This window comes from Capra hircus, chromosome 28, assembly GCF_001704415.2.
Source record: "Capra hircus breed San Clemente chromosome 28, ASM170441v1, whole genome shotgun sequence".
Lineage (NCBI taxonomy): Eukaryota > Metazoa > Chordata > Mammalia > Artiodactyla > Bovidae > Capra > Capra hircus.
Window position 1 is genome coordinate 2051019 of NC_030835.1, and position 18858 is coordinate 2069876.

At 46.6% G+C, this 18858-nt stretch overlaps 1 protein-coding gene across 3 annotated transcripts in view; it reads left to right on the forward strand.

The window, feature by feature from the left end:
* Positions 9559–18858, forward strand: part of ERCC6 (ERCC excision repair 6, chromatin remodeling factor) — a 72216-nt gene continuing 62916 nt past the window's right edge. For all 3 annotated transcript variants that reach the window (XM_018042328.1, XM_018042329.1, XM_018042330.1), the window contains exons 1-4: positions 9559–9647; positions 14228–14663; positions 16440–16560; positions 18403–18514. In XM_018042328.1, the coding sequence (XP_017897817.1) occupies positions 14242–14663; positions 16440–16560; positions 18403–18514 (655 nt within the window). In that variant the 5' untranslated portion in view covers positions 9559–9647; positions 14228–14241. The remainder of the gene's footprint in view (positions 9648–14227; positions 14664–16439; positions 16561–18402; positions 18515–18858) is intronic.

Genomic DNA, 18858 nt, shown 5'->3' on the forward strand with positions numbered 1-18858 from the left:
TTCTTACGAGAATGCACATATCTGATAGGCCACAGCCTTATGTTTTCAAGCTTTATGATGTCAAAGATGACTCATTAGGTCGATGCTAGCTTCACTGATTAATCTTACTTATGCACATGTCTTATTTCTCCCTGAAGGCTTGCGGGCAGAATTTATTTCTGCTACACTAGGAACAAAATAGTAGGCAGGTCTCTTGAGCATTGCATAATGCAGACTCCATCTCTTTGGCCTTCCACATTAATTTCCCTCAAATGACACCAAGGGGCCAATATGTTGAGTGCACACATCTTTGCTTTGATGAAATTTTTGCTTTTATTTCTAATTGTCTGCGCAAAAAGCTCTGGTTTGGGTTTGTTTAGGCCTTTTGGGCAGGGAATTGATCTCCAAACCATTTTCAAATTGCTTCCACTTTGGCATCTTGCTGAACCTGACATTTTCCCTCCTAGACCAAAGGCCTCAGTTGTTATCAGTCAGAAAACAACACACACCACGCTGGCTCTGGTACACAGTCCTCATCTCCAGTATGGATTTTTAAACCTTTAGAGCTGTGATCCCGAGCCATTGATTGTTTGAAAGGGCTTTGCATACTTTTCTTGAATATTGTTTTGTTAAATTAGGATTTTTCCTGGGACCTCTGCTGATTTTTGTTTGTTCCTCTGTCCCTACCTGTATCAGTTCTGTATTGACTCAAGCTAGGACAGCCAACTACAAATAAAGTACCATAATTCTTTCTCTAAAAAAAATTTTATCGGAAGTATAGTTGATTTACCATGTAGTGTTAATTTCTGCTGTACAGAAATTTCTGATTCAGTTATACATACATATATATTCTTTTTAATATTCTTTTCCGTTACATTTTATCACGGGATATTGAATAGTTCCCTGTGCTACATGATAGGATCTTGTTGTTTATCCATCCCACACATAATAATTTGTGTCTCTAACTCCAGACTCTCCATCCATGCTTCCCCCACCCAGCCTCCTCTCTGCAACCACGAGCCTGTTCCCTGTGTCTGTGTCTGTTTCTGTTTCATAGGTAAGCTCATTTGGGTCATACTTTAGATTCCACATATAAGAGACGTCATGTATTTGTCGTTCTCTCTCTGACTTAGTTTGCTTACGCGATAGTCTCTAGGCCCGTCCATGTAAAAGGCGTCGCTTCATTCTCTCTTACGGCCGAGTGGTATTCCATAGCATGTGGGTCCCATATCTTCTTTATCTATGCACTTGCCAATGGACATGGAGTTTGTTTCCATGTCCTGGCTGTTGTGCATAGCGCTGCCATGAACAGGGGTGCACGAGATACCACATTTCTTGAGCGGGAAATAGAAATCTGTGTAACTTTACAGAAAACATTACCACCAGACTCCACAATAGTTATACTGGTGTGCAAAACAGGCCAAGCTGATAGAGGGAGATGTCAGGAGGTGGAGGTAAATGCAAGGAAAGGAATTGTTGGTTAAATCCCAGGGTGGGGGAGGTGCATGAGGATGAGGACGAAGGAGGAGAAGAGGTTCCCTGAATCCCTGAGGGGAAGGAGTGAAAAGGGCCTCCCCGGGTCCGAAGTCCCAGGGGCCTCTCCTCATGGTGTGTCGGGCCTCATGGAGCTGGGAAGATAGTCCTGTTCCCAGCCCACTCCTGGGAATTCCAGTTCTGCGGTCCACGGGAGGCCTGGGAACCTGCTTTTAATAAGCACGTGATGCTGATGTAGGTATGCATCGGTCCCCACTTGGAGAAACATTGTTCCAAGCTTAAGAAGAAGGTGTTAAGACCCAGGAAGGCAGAAGGAACTCTCCAGTAGACCATTCCAGAGCCTCACGTGTCAACCTCCCATCCATTTCATAAACACCAAATGGAATCACGTGTGAGGCACCCGTTTCTGTGACACATATTTCTCGCCACTCCCTGCACATTTGCACAGTTGTTTGAATTCAGCCCCAGCTGCATAAAATAAAAGGGAAGCAATTCATAATAAAGGGAGATTCGTCTGAGCGTGTAATGCTTGGGCAGGCCTCCACTGAGGGGCAAAGTGACTCATCAGCTGCCTGCGTCTGTGCACAGAATCACCTTCAAGGCGACCGGCTACAGCGCAGGTGGAGGCGGGTCTTACGCCAGAGAGGTGGGTATTGGGCGGGGGGCTGTTTCTCCCGTCTGCACGGTGGTTGCGCCCCTGGAAAATGCCTCGGTGAAACCGCGCAAGATGGACTTTATGGTTAAATGGAGTCCAGGCCTAAGCCCAAACAATCATGAGCAGGTTTTTACTTACATGAATGGCTGGGAAAGCCTTTGAAAGGCAAGTGGAAAGGACTTCCCCGGTGGTTCAGGGGTTGGGACTTCACCCTCCAAGGCAGGGGGTGCAGGTTCAGCTCTGGTCAGGAAGCTAAGATCCCACATGTCTCTTGGCCAAAAAAATCAAAACGCAAAACAGAAGCAATATTGTAATAAATTCAATAAAGATTAAAAAAAAGAAAGAAAGAAAAGCAAGCAGGATGTGGGGCACTCCAAGCTTTTATTTCCTCCACATTGAGAAAGTCAGAATTCCAGACCTCTGCCCGCTAACTGCCTACAGTGCGGCCCTATTGTTGTGTCTACTGCTCCCTTTCTGGAGATCAGAACATTAAAGCACGCCACAGTTACACAAAGGGACATCCTATGTGCTACTGTTTTCTTTCTTTTTGGGGGCGGTGGAGGTGGGGGGTGGGGGAAGAGCCAGAAAACTGGAACCGTTCCTGTGGAATTAGTTAATAAGTCACACCAAAATGGGGATTCCACCTCCTTGCAAATTACACCCCAGCGGAGGAGCTCCCTGTGGCCTCTCTGCTGGCCCTTCACTTCTGCTCAACCACATCACTTGCCGTGTGACAGTTTCATTATTTGCTGCTCTGAGGCTCAGAGCGCCAAGCGGCCAGGCTGGTCTCCACTCACTCGTTCATTAGTTTTAATTAAACCCTCTAATTTTATTTATGCTGCCACAAACTGATTAACAATTTACCAGCAAAGAACAGGAAGTCTTAAAAAGCATCTTGAGGAATTCGTGGGTCTCTAAGCACAACCTTCGCAGAAATGCGGTGGGTTGTGGGTAGAGGCACATGCCAGGCTGGAGGAGGCAAGTTTCTAAAGCTTCACCGCTTGGTACAACCTTGGTACAATAACTGATGGCTCTGAGATCAGCAGGTCCCCAAGGGCTGATGCATTGAGAAGCAGTGGCTGGACCTCTTTATCTGAAGTGCTTGACAGTCCTTGTAGCTCTGGGAAAGGGGACAGGGCTAGAGAGGCATTTGGTGCCCGTGGAGGGGAAGGGTGAGCTGGTGGGGGCAGCAGAAAGCCCAGTTCTTCATCAGTGGGGGAAATGGACACTGGCCCAGCCAGTTACAGAACAGTCTGCTGAGTGCTGTGCTGGACTCAGAGAGCAAGGAAGTGCGGCCTGAAGGTGATGGGAAAGCTTTATGAAAGGACTGGAATTTGAGGTAAATAATAAGGACTTACAGAATATTACTGTACTGACAGCCCAGAGAGAAGCACTTGAACAAAGATTCAGACGTTTACTTCCCCACTTTCCAAGGGTCAGACACATTGCTAGCTCCAAATATGCGGGAGAGAAAAATGAGTAAGGATATAACAGGCTGAAATGGGAGTTTAATCTTGCAACGCGCATATACACCCCATCCCCCTCAAAATCACTACTATTAACATCGCTTTTTTAGGTCCTTCTTCTTTCCCAAATGTGGGAGGAAAGAAAACTGGCTTTCTTTCTAGACAATAGTAACTCAGACCACATCTGATAAGTTTAGCCAATGTTTTTTCAGAACTGTTTATTCAAGTACTTTAACTGGTTTTTCTTTCCTTTTTGTTGTTGAGTCAGAAGAGTTCATTATTCTGAAAACTAGACCCTTATCAAATAAAAGACTTGCAAATAAATATTTCCTCCAGTTCTGTGAGGAGGCAAGATTTTAAAGCTTCACCGCTTGGTACAACCTTGGTACAATAACTGATGGCTCTGAGATCAGCAGGTCCTTTCTAGAGAGTGTCCTTTGATGCACAAAACTCTCTGATTTTGGTAAGTGCAATTGACTTATCGTTTTCTTTTATTGCTGTGCTTCTGGTGTCACAGTTAAGAATGCATTCCTAAATCCCAGGTCATGAAGATTTACCTCTTGAGTCTTCATCTAAGAGCTTTAGTTTTAGCACTTAGGTCTATGATCCATTTTGAGTTGATTTTTGTTTGTGGTATGATGTAGATTCCAACTTTATTCTGTTACATGTGAAAATCCAGTTTCCCAGTACCGTTTGTTGAAGAGCTAACCAGTGAATGGTCTTGGCACTAGTGTTGAAAATCAGTTGACCACAGCTATGTGGTTTTATTTCTGGACTCGGAAGTTTATTTCGTTGACCTATGACTGTGCTGTGTGTTAAGTCACTTCAGTCGTATCCAGCTCTCTGCAACCCTGTGGACTGCAGCCGCCAGGCTCCTCTGTCCCTGGGATTCTCTAGGCAAGAATACTAGAGTGGGTTGCCATGCCCTCCTGCAGGGGATCTTCCCAACCCAGGGATCAAACCTGCACCTCTTGCATCTCCTGCCTTGGCCGGTGGGTTCTTTACCACTAGCCCCTCACCTGTGACTACCCGTATACAAAAATATTTTTAAATAAAATCTTATCATGTAACTTCCTTAAACTTCTGGTGGATTTGATTTGCACTTGGAATAACATCTAAATTCTAGGCCTTGCTGACAGAGCTCTAGGTATCCAGCCTCTGCCTTCCACGGCTTTAGCCATAGTGGCTCAATTTTCTAGTGTGTAAATTTGCCAAGTTTGTGTTTCCCTGCTGTTGGGCTGCACCCCACAGGCCTACAAGGATTGTGCTTGACCAGCTTTAAGACCAAAGAAAGAGCTGAGTCAGTGACAGGGACATCAGCGGTTTAATGGATAGGGGGAGTGTACAGGTCTGAAGTAGCGTCCTGGAATGACATCCCACTGTACAGGTCATGGCAGCAGCCTCTGCTCTGGCAAGGGGAAATTGCCAGTTTCAGGGGGAACTGACATCTGTGGTTGGCTCATTGGTTACCAGAGAAACTAGCAGGCTCCTCTCTGCCCCTTCGATAAGAACAGTCACTGGCTGGGCTTGGGGCAAGTATGTAGGAAGGTCAGGCATGTGAACAGGGTGTAGGGGAAACAGGCGTTCGCCACGCAGCGGGTGCACAGAGAAGGGCCGCTGAGTGGTCCAGCCGCACACGTGCCCTCTTCTGCTTCTTGTCCAGGACCCTCTTCTGCCCGATGCCACACGGTGACTTTCCTCCTGTCATTCAGATTGCAGCTGCAATGCCTCCCATGGAGCACCACTCCACCCTGGCTCGGGGCCTCGCAGTCGCTCTCGTAAGAGGTCATCCTGTTTCATGTTCCTTAACAGCATTTATCATTTCATCTTTTTGCTTAAAGCATTTGTGGTTTCCTCCCTCTGATTCTATGAAAGTCTCATGAGAGCAGGGACTCTGCCTATTCACCTGCGTCCCCCACGCTGCCCTCCCACGCAGCCGCCTATATCCAAAATAAAGCAAACTTTCCTTCCCACCAACCTTGCGTTTTTATTGGCTTTTGAACAGGGAGCACCCTGACTTCCACTTCCGGTTACAATAGTAGCAACTCAAGCAAATGTATCTGTGGAAATCAGCCCAGAGTTGATGCTCTGCTTCCTCTAGTGGCCATCGGCGTAACAGCATGCTCTGAGAGTTGGCTGCTCAGAGGGAGCTATTCCGATAAAGAACAAGCATGTGAAATTGCTCCACATTGTAGAGCACACGAAGATCTATGTCAGTCTACTCTCCACGGATTTCAGCTGGAATCCTATATCCTGCGGACACGTCCATGTCCTCAGGTTATTCCTACAGTTGCTTAATTCCTCATGTTCACCCTCAATCAGTAACCAGTTTCCATTGATATGAAGAATAGATCAATGATAACTTTTCTTCTTATGTGTTCAGAATCGCCACAAGTTCCTTAGACATCTCCTTAATGTACAGCTGCAGAGAATAGTCACAGTGCTGGTTACTGACAATAAAAAATTACACTAAGATTGTGGAACCTGCTAAAATCAGGGCACACTGTTAACTCCTTCTAAAGTTTAGGTAAAAGAGCTGCTTACACATATTGGCTCTCTTCTTTCTATATCAGCTTTGGAGAGCAAGGTGTTTGCTGAAGATTACCAAAACGACCCTAATGTTTAGGTAAAAAGCAAGCAATGCCCAAAAGTAATGGGGGAGGGATTTGTGAAAAATCGGGAAAATAACAAAGTTGGACAGAATATATGAAACAATGAGATTAGGACACCTAGAGGCTGTATCAATGAGAGACAGTGGTGGAGGTGTGACTGAAAGTAAGGAGACCATCCCTAATGCTCCCCAGCGTGCACACTGCACACAGGCGCACACACACAGATATACATACATTTTCAATGGAAGCATATGGCTTTATATGGCCTTTGTCCGCTCATTTATTCAACATACATTTAACGTTATCTTCCAGTGGCTGCCAAGATAATTCTAAACAATACGCTTTTACCTCTGTTTTTGGATTTATCAAATTTGCGCAGTATTCAATGCACTTCCAGTACACATTTTTTTCCGCCATGGTTATGGGGGATGAGAACCAAACTGATGCATCGTCACTACCCTGAAATTCCTGCTTCGTAAGAGCAGGGGGAGAGTTTCTTACACTGATAACTAAATAGAAAGTAAAGGTAGGAGGGGGACTCTTGTCATATTTAAATGAGTTAATATTTGTAAAGCACTCAGGACAAAACCTGGCCCCCAGTCAGGGCTGTACAAGTGTTTGTTAAGTAACATGCATTAAAATCCAAAACCAATAATGCAGGACCAATAGGGACTGAGTGAATATGGAGGAAAGAAGAGGTCTCGATTGACATCTAGAGATCTCAGTCTGTAAATGAGTATTACGAATAAGTTACTAAAAATCCCACTATTACATTCTATGTCCATGTAGGCTGCTAACACAACATCACAGACATCAACAACATACAAACATCAGAAATTTCTCAGTTTCAGAAGCTGGGAAGTTCAAGATCAAAATGCCAACAGGTTCTGTGTCTGATGAGAGCCCACTTCTGGGACCACCACCTTTCTCGTGGTGTCCTCACATGGCGGAAGGGCTGAGGGAATATCCCTTTTACAGTGCACCAATTTCTCTTTTAAGGGCTGGACAAAAAAAGGGTCCCGTAAGTTCAGGTGGGCACAGGAATCAACAAAATCTGCTGTCTAGAGAGGTCAGGGGAAGCGTGGCTGAAAGTATAAAATCCATTAGTTAACTAAATACAAATTCATGTAAAAAAGCTTCACTGAATTGACTGAGTCATCATGCATTTTCTAAATTAAAGGGCCACTAAAAGGATGATTAAACCGCATGGGATATGTTGCGTATGTTTGATGTTCTCATCTCCCTCTGCCCTGCCCTGTGCCCTGAGAGACTGATCCGTACGGGTGGGCGTCTACAGGCTCCCTCGCCTCTGGCTCTCTGTGTTTTCTGTTTTGCTTGTGGTTGTGCCACTCAGCCCGTGGCATCAGTTCCCCACAAGGATTGAACCTGTGCCCCCAAGAGTAGAAGCGAGGCGTCCTTACCAGTGAACTGCCAAGGAATTACCGCTCAGTGGTTTTGAGAGGGGAGGCTCCAGCAGGTGAAATAATGGAGGAGAGTGAGGCCAGGGTATTTATCTCCCCAGGTCCCCCCTGCTGAGTGAGCACAGGTTGTTGCATTTCCTTGGCCCAGTGGTCTTCTCCACTCAGCTACTGTCTTCTGAACCCATGTCCTCCCATGATCCCTTCAGGGACCAGGGATGATGTATCTAGTAGTTCATTAGGGCTGCCATACAAAGTGCCACAAAGTAGGTGACTGAAGTCACAGAACTTAACTTCTGTGCAGCTCTGGGGGCCGGAAGCATGAGATCAAGGTGTTGGCAGGGCTGTTTTCTTCTGAGTCCTCTGTCGTTGGCCTGTAGATGGTCATCTTCTCCCCCTGTCTGCACACGGTCTTGGTTCCATCTCTCTGTCCTAACCTCCTCTTCTTATAAGGACACCAGTTACATTAGGGCCCACCCTCATGACCTCAGTTTAACTTAACAGTTTTTAGGGTTTTTAAAGACCCTATCTCCAAATACAGTTCTGTATTTGGAGGTCCTGGGGGTTAGAATTTCAAATGAATTGAGGGATGCAATCTAGCCCAAAACAGATGGCAACAGAGGCTCCTGGCCTCTCACTAGCCTCACGGTTACTATCCCATCCTGAGTTGTTTTCCTAAATCCTGCCCACCTCTGTAAACACTGTTACTAACTCTCCTCAACTACCTAGTCTTAGTGTACCATTTGCTTCCTGTCCAAATTCTGAATGATTTATAGGGGCTCACCCAAACAGTGCACAGTAAAAAGGGGACCTCATTCTCAAAGTGGTAACCACTATATACCTGGGAAAACTGCTCTCCCGTTCAAGCACTCCAACTAATATCTTACTAATGCATTACTATTTTCAATATTTTATTCAAGGCATGACTAGAATTCTTTATTCCTTTTGAGAAAAGAAACAAGTTATTTTGATGTGGGATGGCTCTAGGCATATGCAGATTGGCAACGCCAACAGGACAGATACAGTGCCACTACTGAGTGTTACAAGTACACTTCCTACTCCCTTTTCCTACTCAGACCCGGAAGGTCCTTCCCACAGTCACTAACTCCCAGAAGGCTCTCTGGCGCTGACGCCTGGAAAATCCACCCTCTCCCGGAGCAGGAATCTCTGGGAAAAGAAGCTGCTGTTTGATACAGCTGCCACCCAAAGGGGGCTACTCCTTCCTCAGGTGAAGCTCAATTTTCTCCCTTTGTTCTGAACCTGTGTTCAGAACAAAACCTGTGACCGTTTTGTTTCTTCAAACGTTCCCAGCTGAATTGTCACCCGGCTCAAAAAATCCTCCTTTTTGATCTGAGGACAAATATTAAGTGACTAACGCAATCAAGACAGCGACGTAGGCCCACTATGTACACACACCACTCGGGGTGCGTATGTGTGTGTGTGTGTAAGAGGGGGAACAAAGATAAATAAGCCCTCTCCCTATTCCTCACGTACTAACAGCCGTGCCAGATGACATTTCAGCCGGCTACTGAAGCGTGCGGAGCTCAAGACAGCTCCTCTCCCCAAGCTTATTTTCTCTTTGGGGTTCATGGTTGTCAGCATAGTCGCTCGGCACACTGCGTATCCCTCTCTGCCTTTTCTGGAAACATTCTTATTATACCTTCTTTAGATTCTGATAATCGCCTTTACTAAAGATGTATTTTTCACCACGCGTGAAGCGCTAGCCACAATCCAGAGATCAGCAGCCAGGACCACTTCCGCACTCGGCTCCCAGGTGGAAAGCACGGCAGTGTCACGAGCTCAAACCACGTGGCCTCCCCCGGGTTCAAAAATCACCCCGCAGCCGGCGCATGCGCTCTAGGCCCCGCCCGCGCTCGGCCGTCGGGTCATTCTTGGGGGCGGCGCTTACGGCGCAGGAGACGTGAGGACGCACGCGCCGCGCCCGATCCTAGTCCAAGTTCTGCGGCGGCTGACTGCGGCTGCTGCGTGTGCGTCTCCGTACGGGTGGCCGCGCGGCCCAGGGGTGAGTGTTCTGGCGGCCCGGTTGAGTGTCAGGCGGGACAAGTCCGGGGCCCGCGCCGACTCTCCGGGCGGCCGCAGCCCCGCCTGGACCGCTGGCGGCGGGCCCAGGGGCGGCCGCTTCCGCGCGGGCGGCCGGGAGCGGGCCCTCGTGTGGGCGCGCGGCTGTCGCGCCGGCCCACCTGCGGCCGGAAGTGCCGCTGGGGAGCGCTCACCTGGCAGGACCGGTGGGGCCGGGGGGCCGCGCCTCTGGCTCCGGCGACTAAGCACCGGCTTTCCGGCTCTGTGTGCTCCCCCTCCCCGCCCCCCGCAATTAGGGTCAGCCCGGCCCTGTTTGATCTCGGTTAAAACTGGAGCTGTTATTTGAACGAGACAGTCGGGGTGAAAACAAGTCAGGCAGTTGATACAGTACAGTGGGAGTATAGGAAGGAGGATTGAGCAGTCCGCATATAAATGCTGAGGCATAAAGGTTGCCCACGTAGCATCTTATCCTCGCTGCTGTCACCCTCTTCCAAGCTCCTGCCACTTTTCACCCGCACGGATCCCAGCGTGTCCATGGTGCGCTGTCTCCTCCAGTCCATTATCCGTACTGTAGTCCAGCTGGTCTTTTTCAAAACATAAATTGGGTCATGGCATTGTCACCCTGTTTGAAACTGTTAAGAGTCACTCCGTTACACTTGGAGAAAAATCCAAGCTCACGTTTCCCTAGGCTCCCTGTGATCTGGCCCTTGCCTATGGCTCCATCGCCAAGTACACCCCTTCGGCTTCCCAGTTCCGCATGTATACAACTAAACCTCCAAACCAGTATCCAGCGCCTCCCACAGACGCCCCAGCGCTTAAAGGAGGACAATGAAGATACTGTTTTTCCAGGTGGTTAAGTCTTGCAGAGTGTTAGAAGAAGTTCTCTAAATGAGTCATTATCACTTTCTTTAACTCTGTAATTCATGTACAATAGAGATTTGTCAGAATGCTCCAGCCTTCTTCCAGTTTTTCAATAGCACCAACTCTTACCAGCCTTAGAAATCACACATGCTGTTTCGTTGCAGAATATTCACTTTTGGCCTGTTATTTCATCCTTCAGATGGTGGTTCACATATCAGTTTATTAAAGAGGCCTCCCTGATGTCACACCTACTTCTATAATATCAGTCTCCTCTGTTACTTTGTTATAAAGAAGTCTGTACTTTCCTATAGCAGTTACCACAGTTATATTTGTGTGTGTGTAATTTATGTGTAAATGCTTACTTATGTTGGAGAAGGAAATGGCAACCTACTCCAGTATTCTTGCCTGGTAAATTCAGTGGACAGAGGGGGCTGGCGGTCTACAGTCCAGTCTACTCTGGCGGGGGCAAAAAGTCGGACATGACTGAACCACTAAGTGCGCATATCCCAGGGAAGCCCATGTATGTAAATACATATGTATAATTCTTAAAATACGTGTCATCTGCAAGAGCTTCTAAGTTCTATGCAGACAGAAACTTGTTGGCAGAGCACATTGTCTGGTGTAATTGACTCAGTAAATATCTATTGAATGTCAGCTGATTTATTTCATTTCTGAAATTCCTTCTTCTAACCGAAACTTCCTGGTTTTCATCTCTTATTCCCTGGAGACTTGCCCTTTGGTGTATTCTCCAAGTGGCTTCTTGATCCCTTTCTTCCTTCTTTTCTCCTTTTCAGCTGCCTTTTCCTTCCTCGCTCTTCAGTGCCTCCTGGCTTGTTTTTTTTTTCCCTAATATGCCCAGTTTGGACCCCAAGGTCAGTTACGTGAAATACTCAGCATCTTTTTGAAAACATGCATTTATTTTTAATTGGAGGGTAGTTGTTTTCACCACATTGTATTGACTTCCGCCACATCTCCTCAGCATCTTTACCCCAAGCGGCATCTGCCTTTCTACCCTGAAGACGCCCAACATTGGCATTTCCCCTGGGACTGCTAATTACTGAAGAAGGCAGTTGGGCTTGTTGGCAGTTCCTGGTTGGGGAGCTCGCCTCTGGTAGGCCTTCCACCCCCATCACCTTTTCGCTAATACAGGTTGCTTGGTTCAGACTCTTGCTCTCCCCCACCTCCCATCCCAGCTGTGTCCTGTGACTCAGGTAATGCCCACATTTCCTGCCTTGCAGAGCATTTTCTCTGTGGTCCAGCTGAGCTGCTCTCCTCTGCACCTCTAGTTTAGGTCCGTCAGGGGTCTTCCTCCTGCCAGAGTCGGAGAGAGGTGTGCGGTGCCCTCTTCACTCTGTGCTTGCTGCTGTCTCACGCACCACTTTCTGTGCAGGTTATCTCCCTAGTCCCCACTCGCTATTCATCCTATAGTTTTTTTTTTTTTTCTATAGTTTTTCTTGACCAAATTTTCCTTCCCCATCCTTTGATTACTTTATTATTCCAGTGATCTCTCTGCCATAGCCTATCCTTAGGCCTCTATTTCCTTATCCTAAGATAACCACTGCTCAACTTTCCAAATCCACTGGAAACTTTGTAGTTTCCATAGAAGTTGCCCCATTATTTTCCACGTTTGACCATTCCTTCCTAACTCCTTATTAGACATTTTCTCCAGACATCGTTATTTTAACTTCGTCTTTGCACTACAGAATTATTACTTAATATTTTGATTGATTAGTATATTTTTTAAGAACTGAAAAGGAAATCCTTGTATACATACAAATAAGAACAATTTAAAAATTCCAGCTAGTATGAAGGCTCGGAGCCAGAATCCTGCTCTCTGTTGAAAGTAATAGATTGCCAATCTGATCCTTTCTACTGGAAATAATCAGAAGGGCCCCAGATAGAGGAATTTTCTTTCTCTGCTGTGCTCGTTTAACCTTTTCAACCTTTGTCTATTTCTTATCCCCTGAAAGACTGTCTGGTCCCTGTCAAGAGCCCTGGGGTCCCTGGGGCTGTTTACTCTGCTGCTGTTTCCACATTTTGTCCAGATTTTCTCTAGAGCCCAGATTCATATTTCTGCCTGCATTCTGGCCGGACGGCTTTGGCTGCTTCCCATCTGCTTCCTTTCTGATTCAAATTTCGTGACTGAATTCACCAGTGACTCAGTTGTCCAGACCAGACTTGTTAGATTCCTGTCTGAGCCTTCCTTTCCGCACGTATGAACACCTTATGTGCGTCAGATCGTGGGCCACACGTGCAAAACTCTGCCTGTGTATTTTGAACTCCAGATCCAGTGCGCTGTGCCGCCTTCTGTGTCCACCTGGCCTCTTGTTGGTGCCTCCTCTATCGACCTGCCCCATTGGCATGCTTCTGCAGTAGAGAGTGAGCCCCTCGGGGCAGGGGGACACTAAGTTCCTGGCATCTTTTTACCCTAGTGCTTGGCCACTGGCATCACTTTATTTAATGAGGAATGAGTGGAGCTTGTTAGGGAACTTGTGAACATTTCATAGAAATAAAGAGTTTATTCACAGTTAGATAAAAAGAGAAGCTGTCACTTAAAAAAAATCTGCTTAAAAGTATTTATTAGATGGAGTTCCACAGGCAGTATAGCAAACACATTTTCATTCAAGGAGTTCCTGATTTCTTGTAAAATGTGAAAGTTCCCCTTTATTCCTACCTTCTCCTTCTGTTTCCCGCCTTCCCATGCTGCAGGTTTAGTGTGTATCTTCAGATCATTTTGAATGCATTCCATACACACAGATGTGGGTACCCATTTTTTTCCAATATAAATGCCTTCATACGACATGGCTTTTCATTTTATTTGGCTTTTATATTGTTACTGTTGAGAATATTTAATGCCAGTTTAAAACTGTTAAACATGCTACAACAAGCAGCCTATGTATATGTGAATATTTCTCTGGAATAAGTGCCTAGTAATGTGCATCTTAAATCTTGGTAGATATTGCTACACTGCCTTCCAAAAGAATTTTATTAATTTATATTCCCACCAGCGTTATGTGAAGGTGGCTCTTTCTTACCTAAGTGGAGATTATCAGTCATCATGTTTTTGCCAGCTTGTTGGTGAGAAATTAAATCATGCATTGAAATGGAGTTATTTTTGAGACTTTTAATTAATCTAACTGAGGTTCTGATTTGTGTGGTGTTATTTATTGTCTCTTTTCAGAGGTTTCTACTTATTGGAATAAATCGTCAACCTAAAAGTTTCTAGTGTTAGATTTGTAGAGAATCTCTCTACAAGTCTGTTTTCTTAAGTCACTAGAGCTGTGTGTCACGGTTGATCATGCAGCTCTAATGTAGGTCGTTTGTGCCATAATGCAGTGAAGAGGCTCACTTGGAAAGCAGCAGGGAGATGACTTCACTTGATTTGGAGAAGTCTCTGTGGGCATTGCTTGGGATACTGGTTGCCAGCTTTCTCAGCTGGCTACCCCAGGGTTCTTGTTGATGATACTGCACTTCTTTTTCTGTTGTTGCTGGGAATTTTTCTTAATTCTTATCAGAACTCAAGGTCTATAGTTTGTGCTCTTTTAAGAGAAGTAATACTTGGAAACTTGATTTTATGTAATTGGAGGATTATTGCTTAGTCTTTTGAGAAATCAATCTGCTTTAATTATAAAATATTTACTCAACTTTATAAATACAATTCTATATAACTGATGGGCTTGCTGAAAAATTTTTCCCTTGTAGATAGTCTGAAGAGGATGCCCAATGAAAGAATCCCCCACTCAAGTCAAACTCAGGAGCCAGACTGTTCACAGAGCCAGGATGTCAGTGGCAGTGAAGAGGGGACAGTCAAGCAGGAGAAGGATGGTGACGTGGACCTGGGGCCGAGCCTCCCCTCTTGTTCCTCCGCTGATGGACCCTCCAGTTCCACCGAAGGGTGTCTCTTGGAACTTCCCAGGAGAGGGCCAGCCCTGCCGCACATCGACAGGCATCAGATCCAGGCGGTGGAGCCCAGTGCGCAGGCCCTGGAGCTGCAGGGCTTGGGTGTAGATGTCTATGACCAGGATGTGCTGGAGCAAGGGGTACTTCAGCAGGTGGACAGCGCCATCCATGAGGCCAGCCGCGTGGCCCAGCTTGCTGAGGCTGAGAAGGAGTATCGGTCAGTCCTGGACGACCTCACGTGAGTAGGGACCACCTTCTCTCTCATTTTACGTACGACTGAAAAATTTAGACAATACCTGTGGTAGTCCAGAAATTGAGGGGATTCATAGAACCTTTAATCAGAAGATGGAGTCAGTAAGTCCTTGACCAGTGTTTAAACCTGGGCATTGTAAACAGTAGTTGCTCAGTTCAGTTCTTGGCTGCTTGTTTACACATGATGTCCTGGTGAGAAGTGCTGTTCTGAGTGGCCCAGGTCTCACAAGCTTGTGTACAGCTGATTCTCAGGAGAGGTGTTTCTGAAGATCTGATGTGTCCTACTCCAGATAGCAGGAGCATCCCCCGCCCTCTCTCCCATCCTATAATTTCTTTCTAGTTTCCTGTTCCTGAAGTGAGGACCAGTCTTTTGGTACCTTTTCAGATTTGCATTTCTGGAAACAGTGAGAAATTCCTCCCTGCTTTTCCTTTCTTCCATTGTACTTTTGGCTGTCTAAGGAATGGTGAAGTTCCAAGGAGGGTCACTTATGCTTTAGAGGAGAAACAGACCTGGGCTGTGCTGAGCAGAATGCGTTGGTTGTGGAGAGGCCTGGACCTGGGTTGAAAAAGGGGGCAGAGGACTGAGGTGAGCTCACGCTCCATTGCCAGTCTGCCCCCTCATAGCCAGTGTTCTCAGCAGAGTGTGCTGCAGGCAGGGAAGAGAAGGGGAGGCCAGGTGGAGGGGTGGAGCAGCGGGAGGGGGCAGCAGTGGGAGGGCGGGAGGGGAGAGGATAGAGCTGCTGGCCCCCCGTGGAGGGCACCGTGGCACTCTTGGCACCCAAAGGGCCTGTTCTCTGCCAGCGGTTTTCTGGTGTGTTCTTTGAGCCTCTTGAGCAGCAGGTGTTCTCCAGTAGTTGTAGTCTGACCTTCAGGTGCGAGGGAAATGTGTCCACTGCTTGCTGAGGTGACAGAGCAGGGTGCTGCAGGGTCATGAGACTGCCTGACGCTAGGCAGAGGGTGACACGTGGTGCCAAGACCACAGTAAGTCGCATTGATAACGTCTTTTCTGCTGAAATCCACAAAGGACACAGACAGCAAATTACACAAGTGTAAATATTGAATTTGTGTTTTGAAAGTTGGGAGTTGCAATTCTGTGTCTATTTTAGGAGCAGTCTATTATAAATTGGCTTTTTCTATTTGTACTACAAAGTGTAATAATACAGCAGTAAGTCTTCTAGTCATGCAAAAGAAAAATACTATCACGGATGTCTGATTTATATTAGAAAATGTTTAAATATGTTTAGTACTTTTCCAAACTCTGGGAAACTCCCATAATGGGCTTTAAAAACCCATATTTGGGTTGCTGCTCATGGGGTAGTCTGTGCATATTAGGGGCAAGGAGTATATGGGAAATCTCTGCCTTCTCCTCAGTTTTTCTGTATACCTAAAACCGCTCTAAAAAAATCATCTTAAAGAAAAGTGTATGCATTTTTTCATATAAAAGGACAGCATTGCCCATCATTTTTTCATAGTCTCTTGAATAGACACTTAAAATGCTTATAGAATGAATGAATCAGTTTGCAAATGGGAATAAGCAGATTAAAATTAGTCAGATTAAAAAGCAAAGCGTGAGCAGTTGCCTTAGATTTGTGACAGCTCTTCGAGTTCTGTTAGTGGGCAAAACGTGTTAGTCTGGTTCGGTTTCTTCTGTCTTGTAGTTAATGAGAAGTAAAAGGGACATGTTTTTAGCATTCCTCTTTTCATATCATCCTGTAAAAAATGTTACCAGAGTGGAAAATAGACATTTTCTCTTACTTTTCAGGTCATGTACGACATCCCTAAGGCAGATTGGTAGAATTATTGAACAACTTGGCCCTCAAGCTGCCACCAACAAAGATGTCAGCAGGAAGCTAGACTCTGTAAAGCGGCAGAAGTATAACAAGGTGACGCTAGAAAACACTTAAGGCTTGGGTTTTTGAAAAGAGTCATTATCTAAGCTCATGTAATATTTAGCAAATAGGTATTTCTGAAAAGTACTTGAAGACGTGGAGCAGATTTACAGTAGAGAATTAACTTTTATGCATTTAACGTTTTGGCTGTTTCCCTTTAACATCCTCGGTTTCAAGAGTGTTTCTAAGCACACATACACACACATGTGCAGGCCCCTTCCCAGCTGGGAGGCAGTGCCCTGGCTTGACTTTCCGCCTCCGCTCACGCGCTTCCGTGGCCCCCTTGCGTCGCCGCTTTCTCTCCCCCGCTGAGGCCCCTCCGCGGCGCCAGCCTCTCGCGCCCTCTGGCCTCGCGTGGGCTTGCGCTCTTCCTGCTGGGCTCCTGCTTGCCCTGACTGTCTCCACCGTCTCCCGCCAGCGCGGCCCTGCCCACCCCCGACCCTCACGCGCTCTCTTCCAAGAGGCCGGCCCTAGGCGTTCAGCTGCCACCCAGCTGCACTGACTGGCCTGCACTTAGGGTTGTTGGACTTAAGGCTAGGGAAGTGTCTATTACTTTTGACATTGTTCTTATGAAGTCTGAAACGTTTCTTTAGACCCTGCGTGCACTCCGTAACAACATGGCGGGAGGCAGAAATGACTGGTTTTAGTCACTCTCTTGCTGCCTTCCAGAGTGACTGACAGATGGCCTTGAGCTGGCGGTCGACTCACTGCAGCAAGTAGGGTCCTCACCACGCCTGCTTGGGCTTTACCTTTGGGGGTCTCGGTAGCCTTGGCTCCTTTCGCTTTCCTCTCACCGGTTCATGGTCTTTGCCACACCGCCTCCTCACTTAACTGCGTAGCAGCAGCTCACTGGTCATTGCTTATAGTGGAGTGAGGCAGCCGGGGTCTCCCCAAAGCAGACGGGACCATCTGGCCTCTGTGGGAGTGTGTGAACAGTGGGCTTCTGGTGGGTTGAAGTTTCGAAGAGCAGCGAGGACCGCATAGGTACTAGTCTCACTTGGTTGTCTACTATTTTTCTGTAGCTCTTCTCTGATGTTTAGAGAGAGACTGTTCAGAGGCAGGCTGTTTTAAATGAGAATTTGCTGAGAAAAAACCTGCAAGATAAAACAAATTACAAGTTGTTACAACATGGTGTCCATAATCAGGATGTCCCCTCGCCCCACGCTCATGTCTACTGTTTGAACATTCTTGACCTTGGAAAGAAGAACCACCTACCACAGGCCTCGTTAACTGAGGAGTCCCTAGGAATGGCCACATAGCAGATCTCTGGTGATGTAGGAGGAAGACAAAGGGGGGCCCAGGGAGGACAGAGTAAGAGGGTCTGTCAAAACAGATTTCGTTTTCGAATGTTGTGATTGAGTGGTATGCTGCAAAGGACAGTCACAAACGTGGTGCATTATCGGGGGGCTGGCTTGTTCTACCGTTGGAACTTTGATGCGTTTCTTTGCCATGGAGCCTGTTGACCCCATAGCCCTTTGGCTGCTAAGGTCAGAACCAAATGTAGTGATTTACCCGTGTGTGATGGGGACACCAAGAAGAGCAGCGCCACCTCCCAAGTCAGTGGGGTCAGTGCACATGGGGCTTAGGTGCTGAGCAAGTAGCGGACTGCGCCACCCAGTCAGGAGGGTGGGGACGGTGCTGCCTGGGGGAACATGCTACTTCCTGCGAGAAAAGTAGCAGTTACTCAGGTAAGTTTCTCTGTAGTAATAGTAACATATGGCCACTGCGTTTTATTTTTATTTTGTGCTTGATTAAAGTGTTTAAAATTTTTTGATGCTGCCTTTTGTATTTAATCACTTCATTGCTATTTTTTGTATTCAACATTTACCATTTAAGGAACAACAGCTGAAGAAGATCACAGCAAAACAGAAACGCCTCCAGGCCGTCCTTGGAGGAGCAGAGGTGAAGGTGGAACTAGGCCCCGGCAGTCTGGAGGAGGAGGATGCAGGTGAGGGTCCTGGGGATGGCGTCTCTGTTTGCGAATCACTGCCTGATGCCTCTGCTCATTGGAGGGTGTCTCTTCAGCCCCAGCCTGGGTGTTTGGACAAATACATTTATTTGCTTAGTGTCAAAACAAACACAGGACATTTTATCCTCGACACCTGTAGAACCTAGTCTAACCCTAATCTCAACCCTAACCTTGGTCTACTATAACTTGTTTGTATTTTCCTATCTTTCTTTAGCAGCTCTTTGATGTTTAGATAGAGACTGTTCAGAGAGAGAGAAACTGAGATGAAACGAGTTATAAGTCTTTTGGTGTTTCAGAGAATGAAAGTAAATTTTTAACTCAGC